Source organism: Heterodontus francisci, chromosome 1, assembly GCF_036365525.1.
Source record: "Heterodontus francisci isolate sHetFra1 chromosome 1, sHetFra1.hap1, whole genome shotgun sequence".
NCBI lineage: Eukaryota > Metazoa > Chordata > Chondrichthyes > Heterodontiformes > Heterodontidae > Heterodontus > Heterodontus francisci.
In genome coordinates this window covers 100,034,321-100,056,579 of record NC_090371.1, presented here as the reverse complement: position 1 = coordinate 100,056,579, position 22,259 = coordinate 100,034,321, and the positions used below count along the sequence as shown (strand labels likewise).

Sequence of the window (22,259 nt, the reverse complement as noted above, 5' to 3'; positions counted from 1 at the left end):
CCATGCATTTTGAATAGTGTAATAGGATGTTTTTAGTCCATCTTAAACAACCAGAACCGGCTTAGTTTAATGCATTATCTGAAGGACAACACCTCAGACAATGTAGCACTCCCTTCGTACTGGACTGAAGTGTTAACCTAGATTATGTGCTCAAGTCCTTGTGTGGAGATTAAAGCCACAGTGCATTATGATCATAACCACAAAGGGTTTTTGTTTTTATAAAAGATTTCCACATCCGTTACAAGGTAATGGGAATTTGAAGGCTGCCCAGAAGACAGATATTAAATATGCAGGAGCACCAACTCCAAAAATGGTTCTGGCACAAAGTCAGACCAGCAGCAGACTTGCTGCAAATCCAGTTTTTATTCCATTTAGTGAATAGATCCAGCAACTGTGATCATAACCTTTTGGTAAGACTTGTAAATAACTGCTTTATCAAAATAATATGTCAATTTTCAATAGTTTGCTTTGTACAGTCCACCCTGAATATCAAGGCTGTGTGCAGCGCAGATAAAGCTCTTGATCTCAGAACTTTTCTTCCTACAAATTTTTTTAAAAATTTATTTAGAGATACAGCACTGAAACAGGCCCTTCGGCCCACCGAGTCTGTGCCGACCATCAACCACCCATTTATACTAATCCTACACTAATCCCATATTCCTACCACATCCCCACCTGTCCCTATATCCCCCTACCACCTACCTATACTAGGGGCAATTTATAATGGCCTATCAACAAATACCTATCAACCTGCAAGTCTTTGGTGGTGGGAGGAAACCGGAGTACCTGGAGAAAACCCACACAGACACAGGGAGAACTTGCAAACTCCACACAGGCAGTACCCAGAATTGAACCCGGGTCGCTGGAGCTGTGAGGCTGCGGTGCTAACCACTGCGCCGCCCATTGAAGAATGTGGTGATAAAAAACTACATATGGTTAAAAAGCAATTAACTTTGAGAAAGAAATGGAACAGTACAAGAGCACTCATTAAATTTAGGCAATGAAAATTCTGCTGCATCTTTCTCCACTTTTGACCAACATGCTACATCACCTGTTTTTCTGTAGACAGTGGACTTGCTGAGTCCTGTTTTGGTAATGAATATGATTCAGCAAGCAGGATACTGTGTTTTCAAAGTGCTGTTTCAACGAATGGAACAACTTTAAGCCAAAAGCTCCATGGAACAATACACAATTTGAACTTCAATTCGGTTTATTAGATCTGTGAATTATCCCATGATCAGTATTTTTTTCACATTGTAGTAATGCATCTTCTGTCAGCAGTGATGAAGCAGATCAATGCTAAATCCAACTGAAATCCTCATTACTACAAAAGGCCGTTACAAAGCATTAAGCAAAGTTCAAATTAGGCCAAGTCCAACAATCTGTATTCTTGAATAAAGAAGTCCCCTCAAATTTCTTCTGGTGGGGTACTGTACTGCTTTTAATGCAGTTTATTTTTGGCAGTTTACCACAATGATAATTATTATACCCAAATAATTTTTATGTCTTTCTTTAACCTCTCACACGTCATCATCAGATGTATCGCTGCTGCTCGTCTCTGGGTCATCATTAACAGGGGGCTTATAAGTGCTCTTCCACGTACTAAATTTGAAGTCACAAGTTAGACCATTTTTCAGAAGACCATTTTTTCGAAGGCCATTTTTCTGCAGCTGAAATTTAAAAAAAGTTACATAAGAAAATCTGAAAAAATCAATTGTAGTAATAATTTCTAAAACAAATTTCCCAACTATACTGAATCTGTGAAGAACCCAGCAATACAGTAACTATAATTCAAAATACTGCAGATTGTGAGTATGAGCCTCAGTAGCAGCCAAAACATTAACCTAAATAATCTTCTTTTTAATTGATCCTACTCTCATCAGTACACTAGTCGAGGCACTGTGTGCAGGCAGAGCTAACTCACTATCCTTCCCCTTCCAACTTCCCATTGGCTGAGCTGTGGCACTATAAGGATCTTTATAACAGTGGAGAGAGCTGCAGCAAGTGTAAAGAATCTCAATGACTGACATAAAAGAAACATGAAAGGGCATAAAGAATGCTTAAAACAAAAATATTCTGTTCCTATTTAAGAAGTTATATATTTTTAAGCCGCGTTCTTAGGGCTATCAGACATTAATAAAGTGAGAAGGTGTACAGCAACTCGTTTCAAAATCTCTTGCTAATACCACTCCTCAGTCTGTTGTTAGATTGATTCAACTTCTGATATTTCCTTCCCTCTCTGGGAGAGAATATCAATGAAAACTGGCAGTGAAAGAATGAGGTAGGGAAAATACAGGAATGAACACACGATCTGTGACTCCTTGGTGCAATCGGTCAGTGCACCAACCTACAATCTAGATTTCACTGTTTAAGTTGGTAGTATATGAAGTGATGAAAAGAGGGAACTACTCTTGTTCCAGTTTTCAAACCTGCTTCCCTTAACAGGTGAGCTTCTAGCAGAAACTAACTGTTAAGAATTCCTTCCAAATTCTGCTTTTTTGAATAAATGTCAAATTACTGCTCACCAATGTAAAATAAAATACATTTTAGATTTAAACTGACATTTGAAAGATTATACTTAAAGCAGTCACACAAACTGCTCCCTCTTAGAAGATTTTAGATATACTTAGACATAACTGAATGCTTAGCACAAAAAGCAGTATCTTAATCTAAATGATTCCAAAAGTATGTTTTTACATAAGCATTCCTAAATATCTTTTATCTCATTTGCCAGTTTTAGTTTAATTTAGTGAGTAAGTGTGGTTTAAATTTATGTGATACTGTATAACTAACATTTCTCTGCAATCGGTTCCCTGGTAATTCTGTAATAACTCCACAAAGGAAGGGAATGCCACCTTCTAAATGCGATAACACTGACGCTACAATGTTCATGTCAACAATTCGGAAGGGAGGTTGTTTTTTTTTAAAAAAATATGACAATTTCTCAGTATCTGAAAAAATTTAATTCAAAGTTGTTGCCTTGTGGTTCAGAGGACATTCATAAATCACACAAGCCTCATCCCTGCAGTTTATGAACAGCTTAGAACATCTAGGTTAGATTGCAGCCAGACATGAAACGTTAACTCTGCTTCTCTCTCCACAGATGCTGCCAGACCTGCTGAGTATTTCCAGCATTTCTTGTTTTTATTAACTTAAATTCATTATTGTACCTTTTAAATCAGACAGTATTCTTTATTCCAGCAATCTATGGATCAAAAGAGTTTCCAATACAATTTAAACCTGATCATTCTAATTCTTTTAGTGTAAAAACAATGAATTATTCAGTTATTTGAATTAGGCAAAGAAAATAACATAGGCAGGCAGGACCTTAATGCTAAAAAAATCAAATCATTAAATAATTCGAATTGGATGTGCAAACACAACACAGACAAGGAACAGTGATCATTGTATCATAAGGTTTAGGTTAGCTATGGAAAAGAACAAGGAGCAATCTAGGAGGAAAATACTTTATTGGAGGAGGGCCAATTTCAGTGGGGTGAGAAGGGATCTGTCCCAGGTAATCTGGAATCAAAGATTGGCAGGCAAAACTGTAATGGAACAACAGGCTGCATTTAAAGAGGAGATGGTTCGGGAATCGTTGAAGTACATTCCCAAGAGAAGGAAAGGTAGGGCAACCAACCTGGAGGATGAAAGAGATAGAGTTCAAGGAGGAGGAGGAAAAGGGTGCGTATGACAGATGTAAGGTTCATAATAAGTGAGAATAAGGCTAACTATAGAAAGTTCAGAGGGGAAGTGGAAAAGAAAGACAGAAAGAGGGTATGAGTAGAGACTGGCAGCCAATATAAAAAAAGAATCCAGAAGTCTTCTATAGGTATTTTAATAGTAAAAGGGTACAAGAGGAGGTGTGGAGCCGATTAGGAGCCAAAAAGGGGATCTACGCATGGAGGCAGAGGGCATGGCTGAAGTACTAAATAAGTACTTTGCATCTGTCTTTACCAAGATGATGTTGCCAAAGTCATAGTGACAGAGGAAGTAGTTGAGCTCCTGGATGAGCTAAAAATTAACAAAGAATTATTAGAAAGGCTGACTGTACTTAAAATTGATATGTCACCAGGACCGGATGGGATACATCTGAGGACACGGAGAAAAGTAAGGGTGGAAATTGTGGAGGTACTGGCCATAATTTGTCCCCAAGGACACATTGTACAGCGAGTTCGTCACTGCTATCAGACCCACTGGCCGCCCATGTCTCCACTTTAAAGACGTCTGCAAACATGACACAAAGTCCTGTGACATTGACCACAAGTCGTGGAAGTCAGTTGCCAGTGATCGCCACAGCTGGCGGACAGCCATAAAGGCGGGGCTAAAGAGTGGCGAGTCAAAGAGACTTAGCAGTTGGCAGGAAAAAAGACAGAAGTGCAAGGAGAGAGCGAACCGTGTAACAGCCCCAACAACCAATTTTATCTGCAGTACCTGTGGAAGAGTCCGTTACTCTAGAATTGGCCTTTATAGCCACTCCAGGCGCTGCTTCACAAACCACTGACCACCTCTAGGTGCTTACCCATTGTCTCTCGAGACAAGGAGGCCAAAGAAGAAGACTGGCCATAATCTTCCAATGCATCTCGATATGCGGGTGGTGCCAGAGGACTGGAGAATTACAAGTGTTATGATCCTGTAGTTTTTTTTTCAGGAAATATGTGGTGTAACTTTAAGACAGCAAAGGAGCAGTACTGCTTTAAGAATAAGCAGGCCTCAGGAGTTACCGAGAAGGTGCATTCTTGTTGCCTTGGATACAGCCACAGCATCAAGAGATGCAATTTTGAACTGGCTTATAGCGCAAACAAACCGTTCTAACAGAGGACAGAAACAGATAGCTGGTGTTAGCACCTGAAAGAAGAGCTCTCAGCCATTTAAACTGAAGGAAGGGAATTTAGTCTGTTCATTTATTATTCTCTCAAAATTCTAAAAAAGTCAAGCCAAAACAGAGATCTCTGATAATTTAAACTGAAGGAAGGGAAGTTCAACTGAGACAATTTTTTATCCCTCAAAAATTCTAAAGCCAAATTGATTCATTTAAAAAGTTTTTGCAAGTCATTAATTGTAAGAAATTCATTGCTGGAGAAGGGAAGTATCACTTACTGCTGGAATTAGACTACGGACTGTTCTACTGTTGAAGAACCTTTTTCTCCCCCATCGGATGGCGGTGAGGACTTCAAGCTACATTGGACTGTAAATTTGTAAAGACTCTAATTTCTTCTATTTTAGATGTTGTTTATGTCTTAGTAGTGTTTAAAAATTTAGTTTTTCCTAATTAAACAGCTAATTTGTTGATTTAAAGACACCTGGTTTGGTTAGCCCCATTCGGGGGTTAATAGATGGTACAATTTGAACAAAGAAGAACAGTACAGCACAGGAACAGGCCATTCGGCCCTCCAAGCCTGCGCCGATCTTGATGCCTGCCTAAACTAAAACCTTCTGCACTTCCGGGGACCATATTCCTCTATTCCCATCCTATTCATGTATTTGTCAAGATGCCTCTTAAAAGTTGCTATCGTACCTGCTTCCACCACCTCCCTCGGCAGCAAGTTCCAGGCACTCACCACCCTCTCGGTAAAGAACTTGCCTCGCACATCCCCTCTAAACTTTACCCCTCTCACCTTAAACCTATGTCCCCTAGCTGGCTGGGTCTTTCTTTAATTTGGAAAGTTTAAAATAATATGTTAGGCAATCTGTGGGGGGACAGGATTGAATTAACAGTGCGTTTCTCCCACCACAATCAGAATCGTATATTTTGATTGGGGGCTTTGACTGAAATGGTCGGTCGTAATACAAATGTTACATTATTGTTCAAAAAAGGATGCAAGGATAAACTCAGTAATTACAGGCCACTCAATTTAACCTCAGGGGTGGGAAAGCTTTTAGAAGCGATAATCCGGGACAAAATTAATAGTCACTTGGCCAAGTGTGGATTAGTTAAGGAAAGCCAGCAGGGATTTGTTAAAAACAAATCATTTTTAACTAACTTCATTGAGTATTCTGACGAGGGAACAGAGAGGATTAATGAGGGTAATTCAGTTGATGTGGTGTGCATGGACTTGCAAAAGGCATTTGATAAAGTGCCACAAAATAGACTTGCCAGCAAAGTTGAACCCATGGAACAAAAGGGACAGTGGCAGCATGGATACAAAGTTGGCTGAGTGACAGGAAACAGTAGTGGTGAACTTTTTTTTTTGGACTAGAGGAAGGTATATATGGGGTTCCCCAGAGATCGGTATTAGGACCACTGCTTTTCGTGATATATATTAATGATCTAGACTTGGGTGTACAGGGCACAACTTCAAAATCTGCAGATGATTCAAAATTTGGAAGTATTGTGAACCGTGGGGAGGGTAGCAATAGATTTCAAGAGGACATAGACAAGTGGGTGGAATGGGCGGACACACGGTTGATGAAATTTAATGCAGAGATTTGTGAAGTGATACATTTTGGAAGGAAGAACAAGAGAAGGCAATATCAAAACAATGCGTACAATTCTAAAGGGGGTGCAGGAGCAAAGCAACCTCGGGGTAACTGTGCATAAATTGTTGAACGTGGCAGGGCCGGTTGAGAAAGCGGTTAAAAAGGCATACAGGATCCTGGGTTTTATAAATAGAGGCATAGAGTACAAAAGCAAGGAAGTTATAATGAACCTTCATAAAACACTAGTTTGGCCTCAACTGGAGTTGTGTGTCCAATTCTGGCCACCACACTTTCAGGAAGGATGTGAAGGCATTGGAGAGGGTGCAGAAAAGATTTATGGGAAAGGTTTCAGGGATGAAGGACTTCAATTACATGGATAGATTAGATAAGCTGTGACTGTTCTCCTTAGAGAAGAGAAGGTTGAGAGGAGATTTGATTGAGGTGTTCAAAATCATGAAGGGTCTAGACAGAGGAGAAAGAAACTGTTCCCATTAGAGGAAGGATGGAGAACCAAAGGGCACTGATATAACATGAATGGCAAAAGAATCAACAGTGACACGAGGAAAAGCTTTTTTAAAAAATGGTGGTTAGGATCTGGAAAGCGCTGCATGAGTGTGTGGTGGAGACAGATTCAATGGTGACTTTCAAAAGAGAACTGGATAAGTATCTAAGAAAAAAATTTGCAGGGCTACAAGGAAAGGGTAGGGGTGTGGGATTAGCTGAGTTGCTCCCGAGTTGCTGGCATGAACACAATGGGCCAAATAGCCTTCGTCTGTGCTGCAATTATATAATTTTAATTCTATGGCATTGTAACATCAAATTAAAAATTTTAATTTACAAAATTAGCTCTTGGTTTCAAAGCAATTATCTAATTTTACTTCAAAAACATACTAAAAATGAACAATATAATTTTCGCCAAGCCTGCTTGTTTGCAAAGAACTTATTATGCAAAGGGCTTTTGTTGCCTATAAACATCTTGCATAGTTGACCATATGATCAATTGGTCATAACACAGTTACAATAACATTCTCAGTAACTGGACACCAACTTTGCTCGCACATGTCAGGCTTGGACAGACCAAAACGAAACCTTGCTGTTAAAAAATTAACTACAGATCATCATTTCTAGCTACAGAAAAGAACTGGCGGTGGTTTAAAACAGGTCTGGAACATCTGTTGCAGGAAATTTGCTAACACTGTGTAGGAAATGGTGCAACGTTTGGGAACGTAGTGAATATCTTTTAGGTTTGAAGCATTCAGTCAGTGTTGTGGTCGGCTTCAAACACTCATCTTGGAAAGGAGACAATTGTTACATTCCAGACCCCTCTCATCTAAAATCCTCATTCTCTACCATCCACCCAAGTACAATAAAATTTTTCGCACCGAGACATCTTCACTGCTTTCCTACCTCACCCTCTGCACTGAATGACTTCTCATCCTCAATGATTTCAACCTCCATCTCAACTCTTCATGCTCTCTCTTAAGTTCACTGCCCTCTTATTCTCCTTTAATCTCTACATCCAAGTAAACTCTCCAACTCACATTCACGGCCACCCCCTTGACCTTGCCATCCCACGTTGCCTTGCTACCTCCATCATATCAATCACAGATAAGGCCATCTCTGATTACTTCCTTGCATCACTCTCCACCCACATCCCCCTTTCACATCCCAACCCTGCCTCCTTCTGTATCTGCCCCTTGAAAAAAACTAACCCCCAATCACTTACAACTGCACTTTCAAAATTCCAATTGTCTACCTTTGACCCTCCGTTCACCACGATACTTTGCTCAACTGAAGCTTCACCTCCACCTTTGATGCCATAGTCAACAATAAAACCATTACTCTCTCTCACCCTGGCTGTTTTCCCTGGTACAGTCCTCATCTCCGCTCCCTCAAGTCCAAGGAACAGAGACTTGAATGGATATGGCAGATAACTGGTTTAGCCATTCACCGCCAAATCTGGTTGGACCACATAAAACACTCTTGGGTCCTGCTCTCATCTGTGAAAACTACTCACTATTTCAGGATCATCCAGGAATGCAATGGCTTCTTTTCTCTGTTGCAAACTGTCTTCTTAAGCTCCTCTCCCCTGTCTCCTCGACCCTCACCTCCAAGGATAAGTGAGAGGAGCTCATGGACTTCTTCGTCACCAAGACGGAGACCATCTGATCACGGCCTCTGCCACTTCCCTCCTTTCCACTAGCCCACCTGGCCAAACTTTCCCTAAAGTACCCCACTGCCCTATAAAGGCCTGCTACCTGACCCGAACCAGACGGGACACGACAACATGTGCTCAGTTTGGATCGGGTTGCACTTCTGGGTCCGGCATTCGGGCTTGGGTGGGGTCGGGCTGGATCGGACACGCTCTATCACCACCTCAGGTAAGTGACTCTAATGTTAATTTACTTTTTGGACTTTAAAGGTGGTTTTATTAGTTATTTTAAGCTTGTGCAGGTAAGGAACAAAGTGAAAAATGGAAGGTCGGTTAACTGATGGTTGGGTCGGGTCGGGTCAGGTGCGGGAAACAATGGAAGGACTTGGGCCGGGTCAGATGGGGTTCGGTCGGGATCGGGTCTCATTTGCAGACCAGAGCAGGCCTTTACTGCCCTAGCCCTAAATTCACATCTTTCTCTAGTTTCTCTCCTATCTCTCTTCATGCCCTCTCCAAGCTCATCTTGTCCATAAGACCCACTTCCTGCTCCCTCAACCCTATTCCCACTAAACTGCTTTCCACCCAACTTCCCTTTCTGCTGAGTTCAATAATTTCAGAGCATGACAGCCTCCCATTTTACTTTCATTTTTAGTTATTTTTTCTTCCTTTTTTTTTACATTCTTTTTTACATTTTTTACAATCTTTTTTTTGCATTTATTTCATTTCATCTTAGTTTGTTCAGTTTGCTTACCCACTGTTTTTTTTCAGGTTTGCACTTGCTGCTGTTCAATATTCAGTGTATTAACACCTAATCTGTACTAATGCTTTGTCTTTCAACACACCATTAACATATTGTTTGCCTTTGCTCCGTGACCTTTTGGTCAGCTATGTGGCCTGGTCCAATCTGCACCTTCTCCTTTGTTATCTCTTGCCCCACCCCCACCTCACTTACTTATAACCTGTGACTTTTCTAATATTTGTCAGTTCCGAAGAAGGGTCATTGACCCGAAACGTTAACTCTGCTTCTCTTTTCACAGATGCTGCCAGACCTGCTGAGTGGTTAAAGCATTTCTTGTTTTTATTTCAGATTTCCAGCATCCGCAGTATTTTGCTTTTATTCCCTTTCTACTTCCCATGTTAGCAGATACTGTTAACGGTTCTCTCTCTTCAGGTACTGTCCCTCTCTCCTTTAAATCTGCCATCATCGCCCCTCTCCTCAAAAACTAACCCCTGACCTCACCTTCCTTGCAACTACCATCCCAACTCCAACCTTCCACTCCTCTCCATAGTCCTTGAACCTGTTGCCTCCCAAATCCGTGCCTATCTTTCCCGGAACTCCATGTTTGAATCCCTCCAATCAGGTTTACGTCCTGCCACAGTACTGAAACAACTGTTACCAAAGTCAGAAATGACATCCGATGGGACTGTGACAAAGGTAAACTATCCCTTCTCATCCTGTCTGCAGCCTTTGACATAGTGGACCACACCATCCTCCTCCAATACCTCTCCACTGTCATCCAGTTGGGAGACACTGCACTCACCTGGTTACATTCTTATCTAATCGTTGCTAGAGAATCACTTGCAATGGTTTCTCTTCCTACCCCCGCACCGTTACGTTTGGTGCTCCCCAAGGATCTGTCCTTGACCCCCACCTATTGCTCATCTACATGTTGCCCCTCAGCGGTATCATCCTAAAACACAGCATCGGTTTCCACATGTATGCTGACGACATCCAGCAATACCTCAGCACCACCTCTCTCGGCCCCCTCCCCTCTGTCTTTTATTTGTTTCATGGGATATGGGCGTCGCTGGCAAGGTCAGCATTTGTTGCCCATCCCCAATTGCCCTCGAGAAGGTGGTGGTGAGCTGCCTTCTTGAATCGCTTCAGTCTATCTGGTGTGGGTACACCCAAAGTGCTGTTGAGAAGGGAGTTCCAGGATTTTGTTCCAGCGACAGTGAAGGAATGGCAATATATTTCTAAGTCAGGATCAGACGGTTTATCTGATATCTAGTACTGGATGAGCAGAAATCTCCTCCACCTCCAATTAAACATTGGGAAGCTTGAAACATTGCCTTCAGACCCACTACAAACTCTGTATGCTAGCTACTGATTCCATCCCTCTATCCCTGACAATGTCTGCGACTAAACCATTCTGTTTGCAAACTTGGTGTCATTTTTGACCCCAAGATGAGCTTCTGACCACAGATTAATGCCATCATTAAGATCGCCTATTTCCATCTCAGCTCTTCTGCTGCTGAAATCCTCATGCCTTGGTTACCTCTAGACTTGACTATTCCAATGCATTCCTTGTCAGCCTCCCACATACTACCCTCCGTAAACTTGAGATCATTCAAAACACTGCTGCCAGTGTCCTTACTTGCACCAAATCCTGTTCACCCATCACTCGTACTCACTGATCTACACTAGCTCCCTGTCAAGTAATGCCTCAATTTTAAAATTCTCATCCTGATTTTCAAGTCCTTCCATGGCCTCACCGCTCCCTATCTCTGAAATCTCCTCCAGCCCCACAACCCTTCTAAATATCTGTGCTCATCTAATTCTGGCCTCTTGAGCACCCCCAATTTTAATCACCCCACCATTGGTGGCTGTGCCTTCAGATGCCAAGGCCTTAAACTCAGGATTTTCCTCTCTAAACCTGACAGTCTCGCTAGCTCTCTTTTCTCCTTTAAGACACTCCTTAAAACCTACCACTTTGACCAAGCTTTTGGCCATCTGCCCTAATATCTCCTTATGTGGTTCAGTGTCAAATTTTGCTTTATAATGCTCCTGTGAAGCACCTTGAGACATTTTATTACGATATAGGCACTTTATAAATACAAGTTATTGTTATATATCAAGAGAGCCCAAATATTCTTTGCAACTTTTAAGCATCCAGTGTGTTAAGTAAGGGATTAGGAATATCCATCAGGATGTTCCAGGAGAAAACTAGAATTCTGGAGCACAGATCTAGCTAAATTAAGAGTTGTTGGTAATAGCTGAACCAACACTCTGGGCAGCACAAAACATCCAAATGCCTGGACTGATGTGATGGAAGGAAGCCAGCACAAGATAAGCTGTTGCACTTCACCTCAGAAAAATTGGATAAAGGTGTGGTACCTGTCAAATAGGAGGAGGGGGATGTGAACAGACAGGGACTGTTGCTTTTTAATTAAATGTAGAGCCTTTCACAAGAGCTGCAAAACAGTGGAGACTAAGGTTTTTTTTAATCAAAATTGTTTTTGTGTTGGAGGACAGTAAGATGTAACAGAAGAATGCACAGGCTAAGTTACAGTCTGACAGGCTGCAACATGAACAGTGCTTCTGTGGCCATAAGCATCTTTATACCATCCGATAAGATAGTTAGTCCTATATGGCAGAAGGGTGCAACGGACTTCTAAAACCCACATAATGGCGGGTGGACGGGCACCCAACAAACTCGAGTACCCAAGTCGGTTCCAGAATTTACAGCCGGAGCTCTGGTCGCCACATGCCAGGACTGTCTGGAGTGGGGTTTGAATGCTGCACCTTCTGACTCAGACAGGAATGCTAACGCTAAGTCAAAAGCTCACTCCCAAAATTGGCACCCCTCAATTTGGCATTTTTAGAATTTTACCAATTTGGCATATCAGTTAGTAACTATTTGATCGAATTAACATCCAACAAGATATATGACTAAAAGTAGAACAATAATTTTGAAGAGGGGAAAGGAAGGGGAATTAAAAGGTTGGAGAATAGATCCAATTCTGCCCATTACTGAGCAGGACATTGTTACCTGATCACTGATGGCCTGGAATTCCCTCATCTCATCCTCTGTTAATGGAGCACAAGTTTCATCATTTTCACTTTCTTCCTGCCAACCCATCTCTTTAAGCAGCCTAGAAGTAAACAGAAGGTATTTAGTTGAAGAATACTAAATTGTAGGTCACTGTACCAAGCTGAAGGAAATCCAAGCCCAAACAATATACATTTAGTGAATTAAACTCTTCACTGCCATCTGAAGGCTCACTTTATTATATATGTAATCTCCCCACACAGGATTCCAGTTTAAGGTTTGTCATTCATTTGTCAGCTGCCATCAGTTGTTTACAACGTTATCTAGAGCTTGCCAAGTTAGAATTGTAAATGCTGCATGAACAGAATGCAAACTAACAAGCCTAATTATTGAATACAATGTTTTTCCATATGTATTAAACACCGAGTTATTCTATCTTCTTAACAGACCATGAGCTGATATCTGGGATGGTAAACAGGGCAGTCAGAAAGAAAACAAAGCAATGGGAAAAGAATCCCTGGATGGTAATGACTATGACAATTACCGTTCAGAAGGTGCAACTGTGACAAAATGAGTGTAAAAATCTTAGCAATAGAAAGGAAGCATCTGTGTAAGGGGGTAAAAGAAAATCAAAAATTTACGAACATGCCCAAGTACTGTAAATAGAAGAACTCTCAAAAACAAAAGAACGAGAGGCAGAGCTGGAAGTTTCATTAGGACACGGAAACAATTAATGCTCCAATTGGACAGTTACATTCATAGTAGCTGGTTGCATAATGTCCTGCTAGAGACTGTAGGAAGGTGAGCTTCTTGCAATTTATAATTTTTACTTTTCAGTTTTGCTGTGTCTAATCAATAAGATGAATCGAAGTTTCAAAATTTATAAGTTTGTCTATATGATTTTACACACATACCTATGCTCAGCTTCCAGCGAACTTGATAAAATATTAGATTGGGGGATTGCTGATGGGTGAATGGTTGTCTGGGATAGAATGCGAGCATTTCCATTCTCCCTACGATCACCATTTTTATCAAAATTTCGGTTTTCGTCTCTCTCTTGATGAGTATTCTTGTTTTGTTGTATGCTAAACATTTCATAATCCTGCAGGTGATAGACAAATAAAAACAAATCTTGCAGACCAGCTGTTTGCTAATATTTATTCCTTAAAAATCAAGGTACACTTCTGGAGTGGTGTGAAAGTTCTAACTTTTAAAGTTTCACTTTAATAGTGTAACAAGCTTTATAGATAAACAGATATTTTACTTTAAAAAGGGTTTGAGACAAGAAATGCCCAAATGGCATTAGAAGCACAAAAGCCTTTGATAGGAGCCTGTCAATAACAATTTCAATTGAGGAGAAAAAAAAAATTACATTGGGTGATGAAAAACAGACTCCCTCACAAAACAGGTTGATGAAAACCAAAAATAAATTTTAAATACGTATGCCAACATCTACTGACATCAGTGTCAGTCATGGCTCACATAGTAGCACTCTCGCCTCGGAGTCAAAAAGGTTCAAATCCCACTCCAGAGACTTGGGCACAAAATTCTAGGCTGACACTCCAATGCAGTACTGGGGAGCGTTGCACTGTCGGAGGGATTATCTTTTGTATAAGATGTTAAACAGAGGCTCTGTCTGATCACTCAGGTGGACATAAAAGATCCCATGGCACTGTTTCGAAGAAGAACAGGGGTGTTATCTCCAATGTCCTACCCAAATTTTATCTCTCAATCAATATCACTAAAACAGATTATCTTGTCATTATCACATTGTTGTTTGTGGGATCTTGCTGTGCGCAAATTGGCTGCCACATTTCCTACATTACATTTCAACAGTGACTACACTTCAAAAGTACTTCATCAACTGTAAAGTGCTTTTAGACATTGAGGTCATGAAAGCTGCTATATAAATGCAAGTCTTTCTTTTTCAGAACTGAATAATCACAGGTAGTAAGAGAATGTCCTATAACCCAATGTAAAATATACGCCATTTTCCAACACATCAATGTGGTACGAAATTATCTGTATACCCTCTCGATCAGCCACAGAGTCATATACGGCACAGAAGGAGGCCATTCTGCCCATCAAGTCCATGCTGGCACTCAATGGAGCTATCCAGTAAGTCCTACTCCATCGCTCGATCCCTGTCATCCTGCAAGTTTATTTCCTTTTTGAAGTCATTGATTGTCTCTGCTTCCACCACCTTTGTGGGCAGCGAGTCCCAGCTCATTCCCATGCACTGCATAAAAAAGTTCTTCCTCATATTTCCCCTGCATCTCTTGCCCAAAACCTTGAATTTGTGTCTACTAGTCCTTGTACCATTAGTTAACGGGAACAGTTGTTCCTTGTCTAACTTATCTAAGCCCGTAATAATCTTGTACATTTCTATTAAAGCTTCCCTTAATCTCCTTTGTTCGAAGGAGAACAAACCCAGCTTTTCCAACCTAACCTTGTAACTAAAATCCCCCATCCCTGGAATCATTCTAGTAAATCTCTCTACACCGTCCCAAAGACCAGAACTGGACACGATGCTCCAGCTGGTGCCTAACCAGAGCTTTATAAAGGTTCAGCATAACTTCCCTGCTTTTGTACTCAATACCTTGATTTATGAAGCCCAAGATCCCATATGCTTTACTAACCACTCTCTCAATATGACCCGCCACCTTCGAAGATCGCTGCACATGCATCCCAGGTCCCTCTGTTCCTGTGCATGCTTTAGAACTGTGCCATTAAGTATATATTGTCTCTCCCTATTCATTCTGCAAAAATGCAAAAATGCATCACCTCACACTTGTCAGTATTAAATTCCATTTGCCACCTCTCTGCCCATTCTGCTAGCCTAAGTCCTGTTACAGACGGGTTCATATTATGCTCACTGTCACAGCTCCAAGTTTAGTGTCTTCTGCAAATTTTGAGATTCTACTCTGTGTTCCAAGATCCAAGTCACTTATATATAGCAAAAAAAATAGTGGTCCCAGCACTGACCCATCCTCCAGTCTGAAAAATAACCACTTACTACAACTGGCTGTTTTCTGTCCTTAAGCCAATTTTTTTATCCAATTGGACACTAACCCTCCTAATCCATGAGCCTCAATTTTGTTAACCAGACTTTTATGTGGTACCTTATCAAATATTTTCTTAAAATCCAAAAAAACCATCCACTGCATTCCCTTCATCGGCCCTCTGTTATTTCATCAAAAGAAAATCAATTGGTCAAGCATGATCTGCCTTTTACAAATCCATACTGGCTATCCTCAATTAACTTAAACCTCTCCAAATGCCTACTGATTTTTTCCCCTGATTATTGTTTCTAAAACCTTACCCACCACTGATGTTAAACTAACTGGCCTGTAGTTACTAGGACTGTCCTTACACCCTTTCTCGAACAAGGGTGTCTCATTTGCCACTCTCCAATCCTCTGCCCCCCCCCCCCTCCCCCCCTCCCCCATATCCAGGGAGTTTGGCAAGCCCTTCTGCTATCTCCATCCTCACTTCCTTTAGCAACCTAGGATGCAAGCCATCTGGACCAGGTGACTTACCTACCCTAAGAATAGCCAGCCTTTTTAGTCTCTCCCTCCTCTCAATTTTTACCCTATCCATTGCCTCTACTCTCTCCACTTCTACTGATATTTTGTCCACTTCTTTAGTGAACAAGTGAAACCCCTCCCCCCTCCCCCACTTGCTTAAAACCTAATTCTTTTCTAAGCTTTGTCAGTTCTGATGAAAAGTCACAGACCTGAAACGATAACTCTGCTGCTCTGTCCATAGATGCTGCCTGATCTGCTGCATATTTCCAGCACTTTCAATTGTTATTTCATGCCTTCTTGCTAGTTGGGCTGAGAACCTATTGATCAAAAAAATTCTCCTGAACACATTTCAAAAATTCCACCCCCTCCTTATCCTTTACTCTAAAATTATCCCGATCGATATTTGGGTAAAGTATCCCAATATCACCACTCTATTAGTTCTTGCACATTTCTGTGATTTCCCTCACCACACAAGGCTATTAGGGTGAGAACTGAAGGTGTTAAACAGTACACATTGAATATGGATCAACAATGCAACGCCAGCCTCCAAATGGACATTTCACCTCTCCCAATGGTAAACCAGAAATTTTACACTAGGATTTTCAGGACCCTGCACTTAAAAGCAGTCAAATTCTTCTCACACCCTTCACTTAACATTTTCTCCCTCTGATCCTAGTAGGCAATTATGCCAAGAATTTCCTCGGAGCTGTTCCTGCTCTGCCAAGGAAATTAGCATCAATTAAAGCCATCACAAGGGTAGATTAATGACAAGTTCATACTTCATCAAACTAAATGAATAACTGAAATTATATTAGCCAATGAAAAATTGTTACTAAAATAAACCATAGGGATGTTCTGTGTATAATGAAGACTAAGTTAAGCAAGCCCACGTTCTCTGGGGCATATTTTTCTGAAAATTAAGTCCCACCATATTTCGTAAACTTTTTTTTTTTAAATCCATGTTTCATTGAAAGAAAAATCCAATATGCATTAGTACAGGTCTGTCCCTCTTACCAACTACCATTCATTGTCACAATGGACACCAAGCTTCAACCTGCAACACGAAGAGCTGCAACAGCAAGAGAGAGAGAGAGACAGAGACAGAGACACAACACAACAACTTGTATTTATATAGAGCCTTTAATGTAATAAAACATCTCAAGGTGCTTCAGAGGGGCATTATAAAACAAAATATGACACTGAGCCACATAAGAAAATATTGGAACATAAGAAATAGGAGGAGGAGGGCATTTGGCCCCTTGAGCCTGCTCTGCCATTCAATAAGATCATGACTGATCTGATTGCGGTCTTAACCCCACTTTCCTCCCTGCCCCCATAACCCTCAATTCCCGTCAATCAAAAAATCAGTCTAACTCAGCCTTGAATATATTCAATGACCCAGCCTCCACTGCTCACTGAGGAAGGGAATTTCAAACAATAACGACCCTCAGGAGAAATTCCTCCTCATTTCCGTCTTAAATGGGAGACCCCTCAATTTGAATCTGTGCCCCATAGTTCTAGATTTCCCCACGAGGGGAAACATCCTCTCAGCATCAACTGTCAAGCCCCCTCAGAACCTTATATGTTTGAAGAAGATCACCCCTCAATCTTCTAAACTCCAATGAGTTTTGATGAAAGATCACAGATCCCACAGATGCAATGAGTCCAACCTGCTCAACCTTTCCTCACAAGACAAACCCCTCATCCCAGGAATCAGCCGAGCGAATCTTCTCTGAATGGCTTCTAATGCAAGTATGTCCCTCCTTAAATAGGACAGCAAATCTGTTGGCAGTACTATAGGTGCGGTCTCACCAATGCCCTGTACAGTTGTTGGAAGACTTCCCTACTTTTATACTCCACCCCCTTGCAATAAAGGCCAACATTCTATTTGCCTTTGTTATGACCAAGGTAGGAGTATTGCTGTTAATTCAGTCCCACTACGCCACAGGTCACAGCATATTAGTAAAAGTTTCCCACCTACCTAAAATTCGCCAAATTAAACACTATATTTATCCCCCAGAATAAAGCACACCAAACCAGGTTTCTTTGAACAAGAAAAGATTAACTACTTATTAATAAACCAAGTTTTAAATTATGAGATAAATCTACATGTAGGACTAACCCTCATGCACACACACATACACTCAAAAATCAGTTAACCAGGGAAATAGGATTATTTAAGTTGTAACTGTTTCTTAGGAACAATAAAACAATTGTTTGTCAGAGTCTGGTAGGATATATCCAGATTGGTGAGGTGTCCCAGAGTCGAATAGTCAGATGCCACTTGATGTCTCTCCAAGTGAGTTTGATAAATAGTCTGTGATGGGTAGGCATTCAAGGCAATTCATCTGCAGCAGACGTCACACAGATCTTTCAGTTTAAAGTGTAGCAACAGGGCTACTTAAATTGTAAAGTAGCAGTCTAACAGTAGTGATTTTCCTGAGAGTTCAGGAACTTCCAAAAACACAAAAGTCAATAGAAGATTTTCCAGAGACTGGAGACATTAGGAATTTTGCTACCTTTAGCAATGCAGACTTCCTCTCAGCAAAGCAGTGTTTCTCTACAGAATGCAGCAACTCCTCTTTCTCCGGGTCTTTTTTCTCTCTTCAGGCAGGTCAAAAACCTCACCTTAAATGTAGCACTTTTTCCTTGAGATGCAAAGCTTATTTTCAGAGAGATTAGTCTTTTCTCTGGTCTACAACCCCAGGTCTTCAACAGTAACTGTCTTTTAGCTGCTCACAGCTCCCTCTGGTCTGTTTCACACTGCAAAACTGAAACTAAAAGCTTTCAATAGAAGTCACAAGGCCATCGTAAAATTTTCCTGTTGCATGGATACGAGTTTACAGCTTGCACTTCACGGAAAGTCCTTTTTTCAGTCTTAAAGGCACACAGACCTCTTAAATTTTTTCAAAAAACTCTTATGACACCTTCCTAATTACTTGCTGTACCTGCATGCTGACTCTTTGTCATTCATTTACAAGCACACTCAGATCCCTTTGTACTGCAGCATTCTGCCATCTCTCCATTTAAATTATATTCTGCTTTTCTATTCTTACTGCCAAAGTGGACAATTTCACATTTTCCCACATTACACTCCATCTGCCAATTTTTTGCCCAGTCATTTAACTTATCTATATCTCTTTGCAGACTCTGTGTCCTTGTCACATCTTGCTTTCCTACCTTTGTATATCTTCGTATCAGCAGCAAGTTTGCTTACAATACAGTCAGTCCCTTCATCGAAGTCATTAACGTAAATCGTAAATAGTTGAGGCCCCAGCACTGATCCCTGTGGCACTCCACTGGTTACCAGTTTGCCATCCTGAAAATGGCCCACTTATCATGACTCTGTTTCCTATTAGTTAGCTAATTCTCTATCCATGCTAATATATCACCCCCAACACGATGAACTCTTATCTTGTGTAGTAACGTTTTATGTGGCACCTTACCGAATGCCTTTTGGAAAGCCAAATACACTACATCTACTGGTTCCCCTTTATCCACCCTGCTTGTTAAACCCTCAGAGAACTCTAATAAATTTGTCAAATACGATTTCCCTTTCACAAAACTATGTTGACTCTGCCTGATTGCATTATGATTCTCTAGATAAAAACAGAAAGTGCTGGAAATACTCAGCAGGTCTGGCAGCATCTGTGGAGAGAGAAACAGAGTTAATGTTTCAGGTCTGACACACCTGCTGAGTATTTCCAGCACTTTGTTTTATTTCAGATTTCCAGCATCCACAGTATTTTGCTTTTATGCTTTTCTAGATGTCCTGCTGCTACCTCTTTAATAATGAATTCTAACATTTTTCCCCAACAACAGATGTTAAGCTAGCTGGCCTATAGTTTTCAGCTTTCTGTCACCCTCCTCTCTTGAACAGAGGTGTTAGATTTGCAGTTTTCCAATTTGCTGGGATGTTTCCAGAATCTAGGGAATTTTGTAAGATTAAAACCAATGCACCCACCATCTCTGGAGCCACTTCCTTTGAGACCCTTAAATGCCGGCCATCAGGTTTAGGGGACTTGTCAGCCTTTAGTCCCATTAGTAGTCACATCACTTTTCCTCTAGTGATAGTGATTGTTTTAAGTTCCTCCCTCCTGATTTTCTACTATTCTTGGGATGCTTTTTGTGTCTTTTGTGAAGAGAGATACAAAATACTTGTTCAACAAAGCCTCTTCCATTTCATCATTTCCCATTATTAATTGCCCAATCTCGCCCTCTAAGGGACCAATGCTCACTTGAGCTACTCTCTTCCTTTTTATATATTTGTAGAAGCTTTTACTGTCTGTTTTTATATTTCTTGCTAGCTTTCTCTCGTACTTCAATTTCTCCCTTTGTAGTCATTTCTATATTCTGGTTTCTAAACTTTTCCTCACCTTCGAGCCTACCACTAATCTTTGCAGCATTGTACGCCTTTTCTTTCAATTTGATAACACCCTTAACTTCCTTTGTTAGCGAAGGATGATGTATCCTTCTGGTAGAGTCTTTCTTCCTCAATGGAATATTAGGGCAGATGACCAAGTGCTTGGTCAAGAAGTAGGTTCCAAGGAGTATCTTAAAAGGAGGAAAGAGAGGCAGAGAGGTTTAGGGAGGGAATCCAGAGCTTAGGGCCGAGGCAGCTGAAGACATGGCTACCAATGGTGGAGCGATTAAAATGGGGACGCTCAAGAGGATAGAATTAAAGGAGTGCAGAAATTTCGGAGGATTGGAGGAGATTACAGAGTTAGAGCGGGGCCAGGCCATGAAGGGATGTGAAAACAGAGAGAGAGGTGTTGTTTAACCAGGAGCTATTGTAGGTCAGCAAACACAGGGGTGATGGGTGAATGGGATTTGGTGGGAGTTAGGACACAGGCAGCAGAGCTTTGGATGACCTCAAGTTTACAGAGGGTAGAATGTGGGAGACCAGCCAGAAGTGCATTAGGCGAGACAAGTATGGAGATAAAGGCATAAATGAGGATTTCAGCAGGAGAAGAACTGAGGCGGGACAGAGAAAGGCAACGTTACGGAGCTGGAGAACAGCATTTAGTGATGGTGTGGTTATAAGCTCATCTCAGGGACAAAATGTGACACAAAGGTTGCAAACAGTCCGTTCAGCCTCAAACAGTTGCCAAGGAGAGGGATGGAATTGGTGGAGAGGAAGTGGAGTTTGTGGCAGGGTCTGAAGTCAATGGCCTCAATCTTCCCAATATTTAATTGGAGGAAATTTCTGCTCATCCAGTACTAGCTGCAAGTGCGAGCAGACAGCTTCTCGGAGAGGGGGGCGGCGGAGCGAGAGCGAGAGACACAGAGAGAGAGAGTGAGAGACAGAAAGCGAGAGACCGAGAGACAGAAAGCGAGAGACCGAGAGACAGAAAGCGAGAGAGCGAGAGAGCGAGAGAAAGAAACAGAGACAGAGCGAGAGCGAGAGCGACAGAGCGAGAGAGACAGAGCGAGAGCGAGAGCGAGAGACAGAGCGAGAGCGAGAGCGAGAGACAGAGCGAGAGCGAGAGACAGAGCGAGAGCGAGAGACAGAGCGAGAGCGAGAGACAGAGCGAGAGCGAGAGACAGAGCGAGAGCGAGAGACAGAGCGAGAGCGAGAGACAGAGCGAGAGCGAGAGACAGAGCGAGAGCGAGAGCGAGAGACAGAGCGAGAGCGAGAGCGAGAGACAGAGCGAGAGCGAGAGACAGAGACAGAGCGAGAGCGAGAGACAGAGCGAGAGCGAGAGACAGAGCGAGAGAGCGAGAGACAGAGCGAGAGCGAGAGCGAGAGCGAGAGACAGAGCGAGAGCGAGAGACAGAGCGAGAGCGAGAGACAGAGACAGAGCGAGAGCGAGAGACAGAGCGAGAGCGAGAGACAGAGACAGAGCGAGAGCGAGAGACAGAGCGAGAGCGAGAGACAGAGCGAGAGCGAGAGACAGAGCGAGAGCGAGAGACAGAGCGAGAGCGAGACAGAGCGAGAGCGAGAGACAGAGCGAGAGCGAGAGACAGAGCGAGAGCGAGAGACAGAGCGAGAGCGAGAGACAGAGCGAGAGCGAGAGCGAGAGCGAGAGCGAGAGCGAGAGACAGAGCGAGAGCGAGAGCGAGAGACAGAGCGAGAGACAGAGCGAGAGACAGAGCGAGAGCGAGAGACAGAGCGAGAGCGAGAGACAGAGCGAGAGCGAGAGACAGAGCGAGAGCGAGAGACAGAGCGAGAGCGAGAGCGAGAGACAGAGCGAGAGCGAGAGACAGAGCGAGAGCGAGAGACAGAGACAGAGCGAGAGCGAGAGACAGAGCGAGAGCGAGAGACAGAGACAGAGCGAGAGCGAGAGACAGAGCGAGAGCGAGAGACAGAGCGAGAGCGAGACAGAGCGAGAGCGAGAGACAGAGCGAGAGCGAGAGACAGAGCGAGAGCGAGAGACAGAGCGAGAA

General features: G+C 42.1%; 1 protein-coding gene across 4 annotated transcripts in view; it reads right to left on the bottom strand.

Annotated features, from left to right (window-relative positions):
- Window positions 1-1,038: 1,038 nt before the first annotated feature.
- LOC137371282 (vasculin-like) overlaps window positions 1,039-22,259 on the bottom strand; it is a 108,760-nt gene continuing 87,539 nt past the window's right edge. For 3 of the 4 annotated variants that reach the window (XM_068033585.1, XM_068033596.1, XM_068033606.1), the window contains exons 9-11: window positions 13,260-13,447; window positions 12,346-12,448; window positions 1,044-1,670 (exon numbers count right to left, since the gene is read on the bottom strand). In XM_068033585.1, coding sequence (XP_067889686.1) covers window positions 1,521-1,670; window positions 12,346-12,448; window positions 13,260-13,447 — 441 coding nt within the window. In that variant the 3' untranslated portion in view covers window positions 1,044-1,520. Of the gene's footprint in view, window positions 1,671-12,345; window positions 12,449-13,259; window positions 13,448-22,259 lie in introns of all 4 variants that reach the window. The other variant, XM_068033616.1, reaches the window with a different exon arrangement.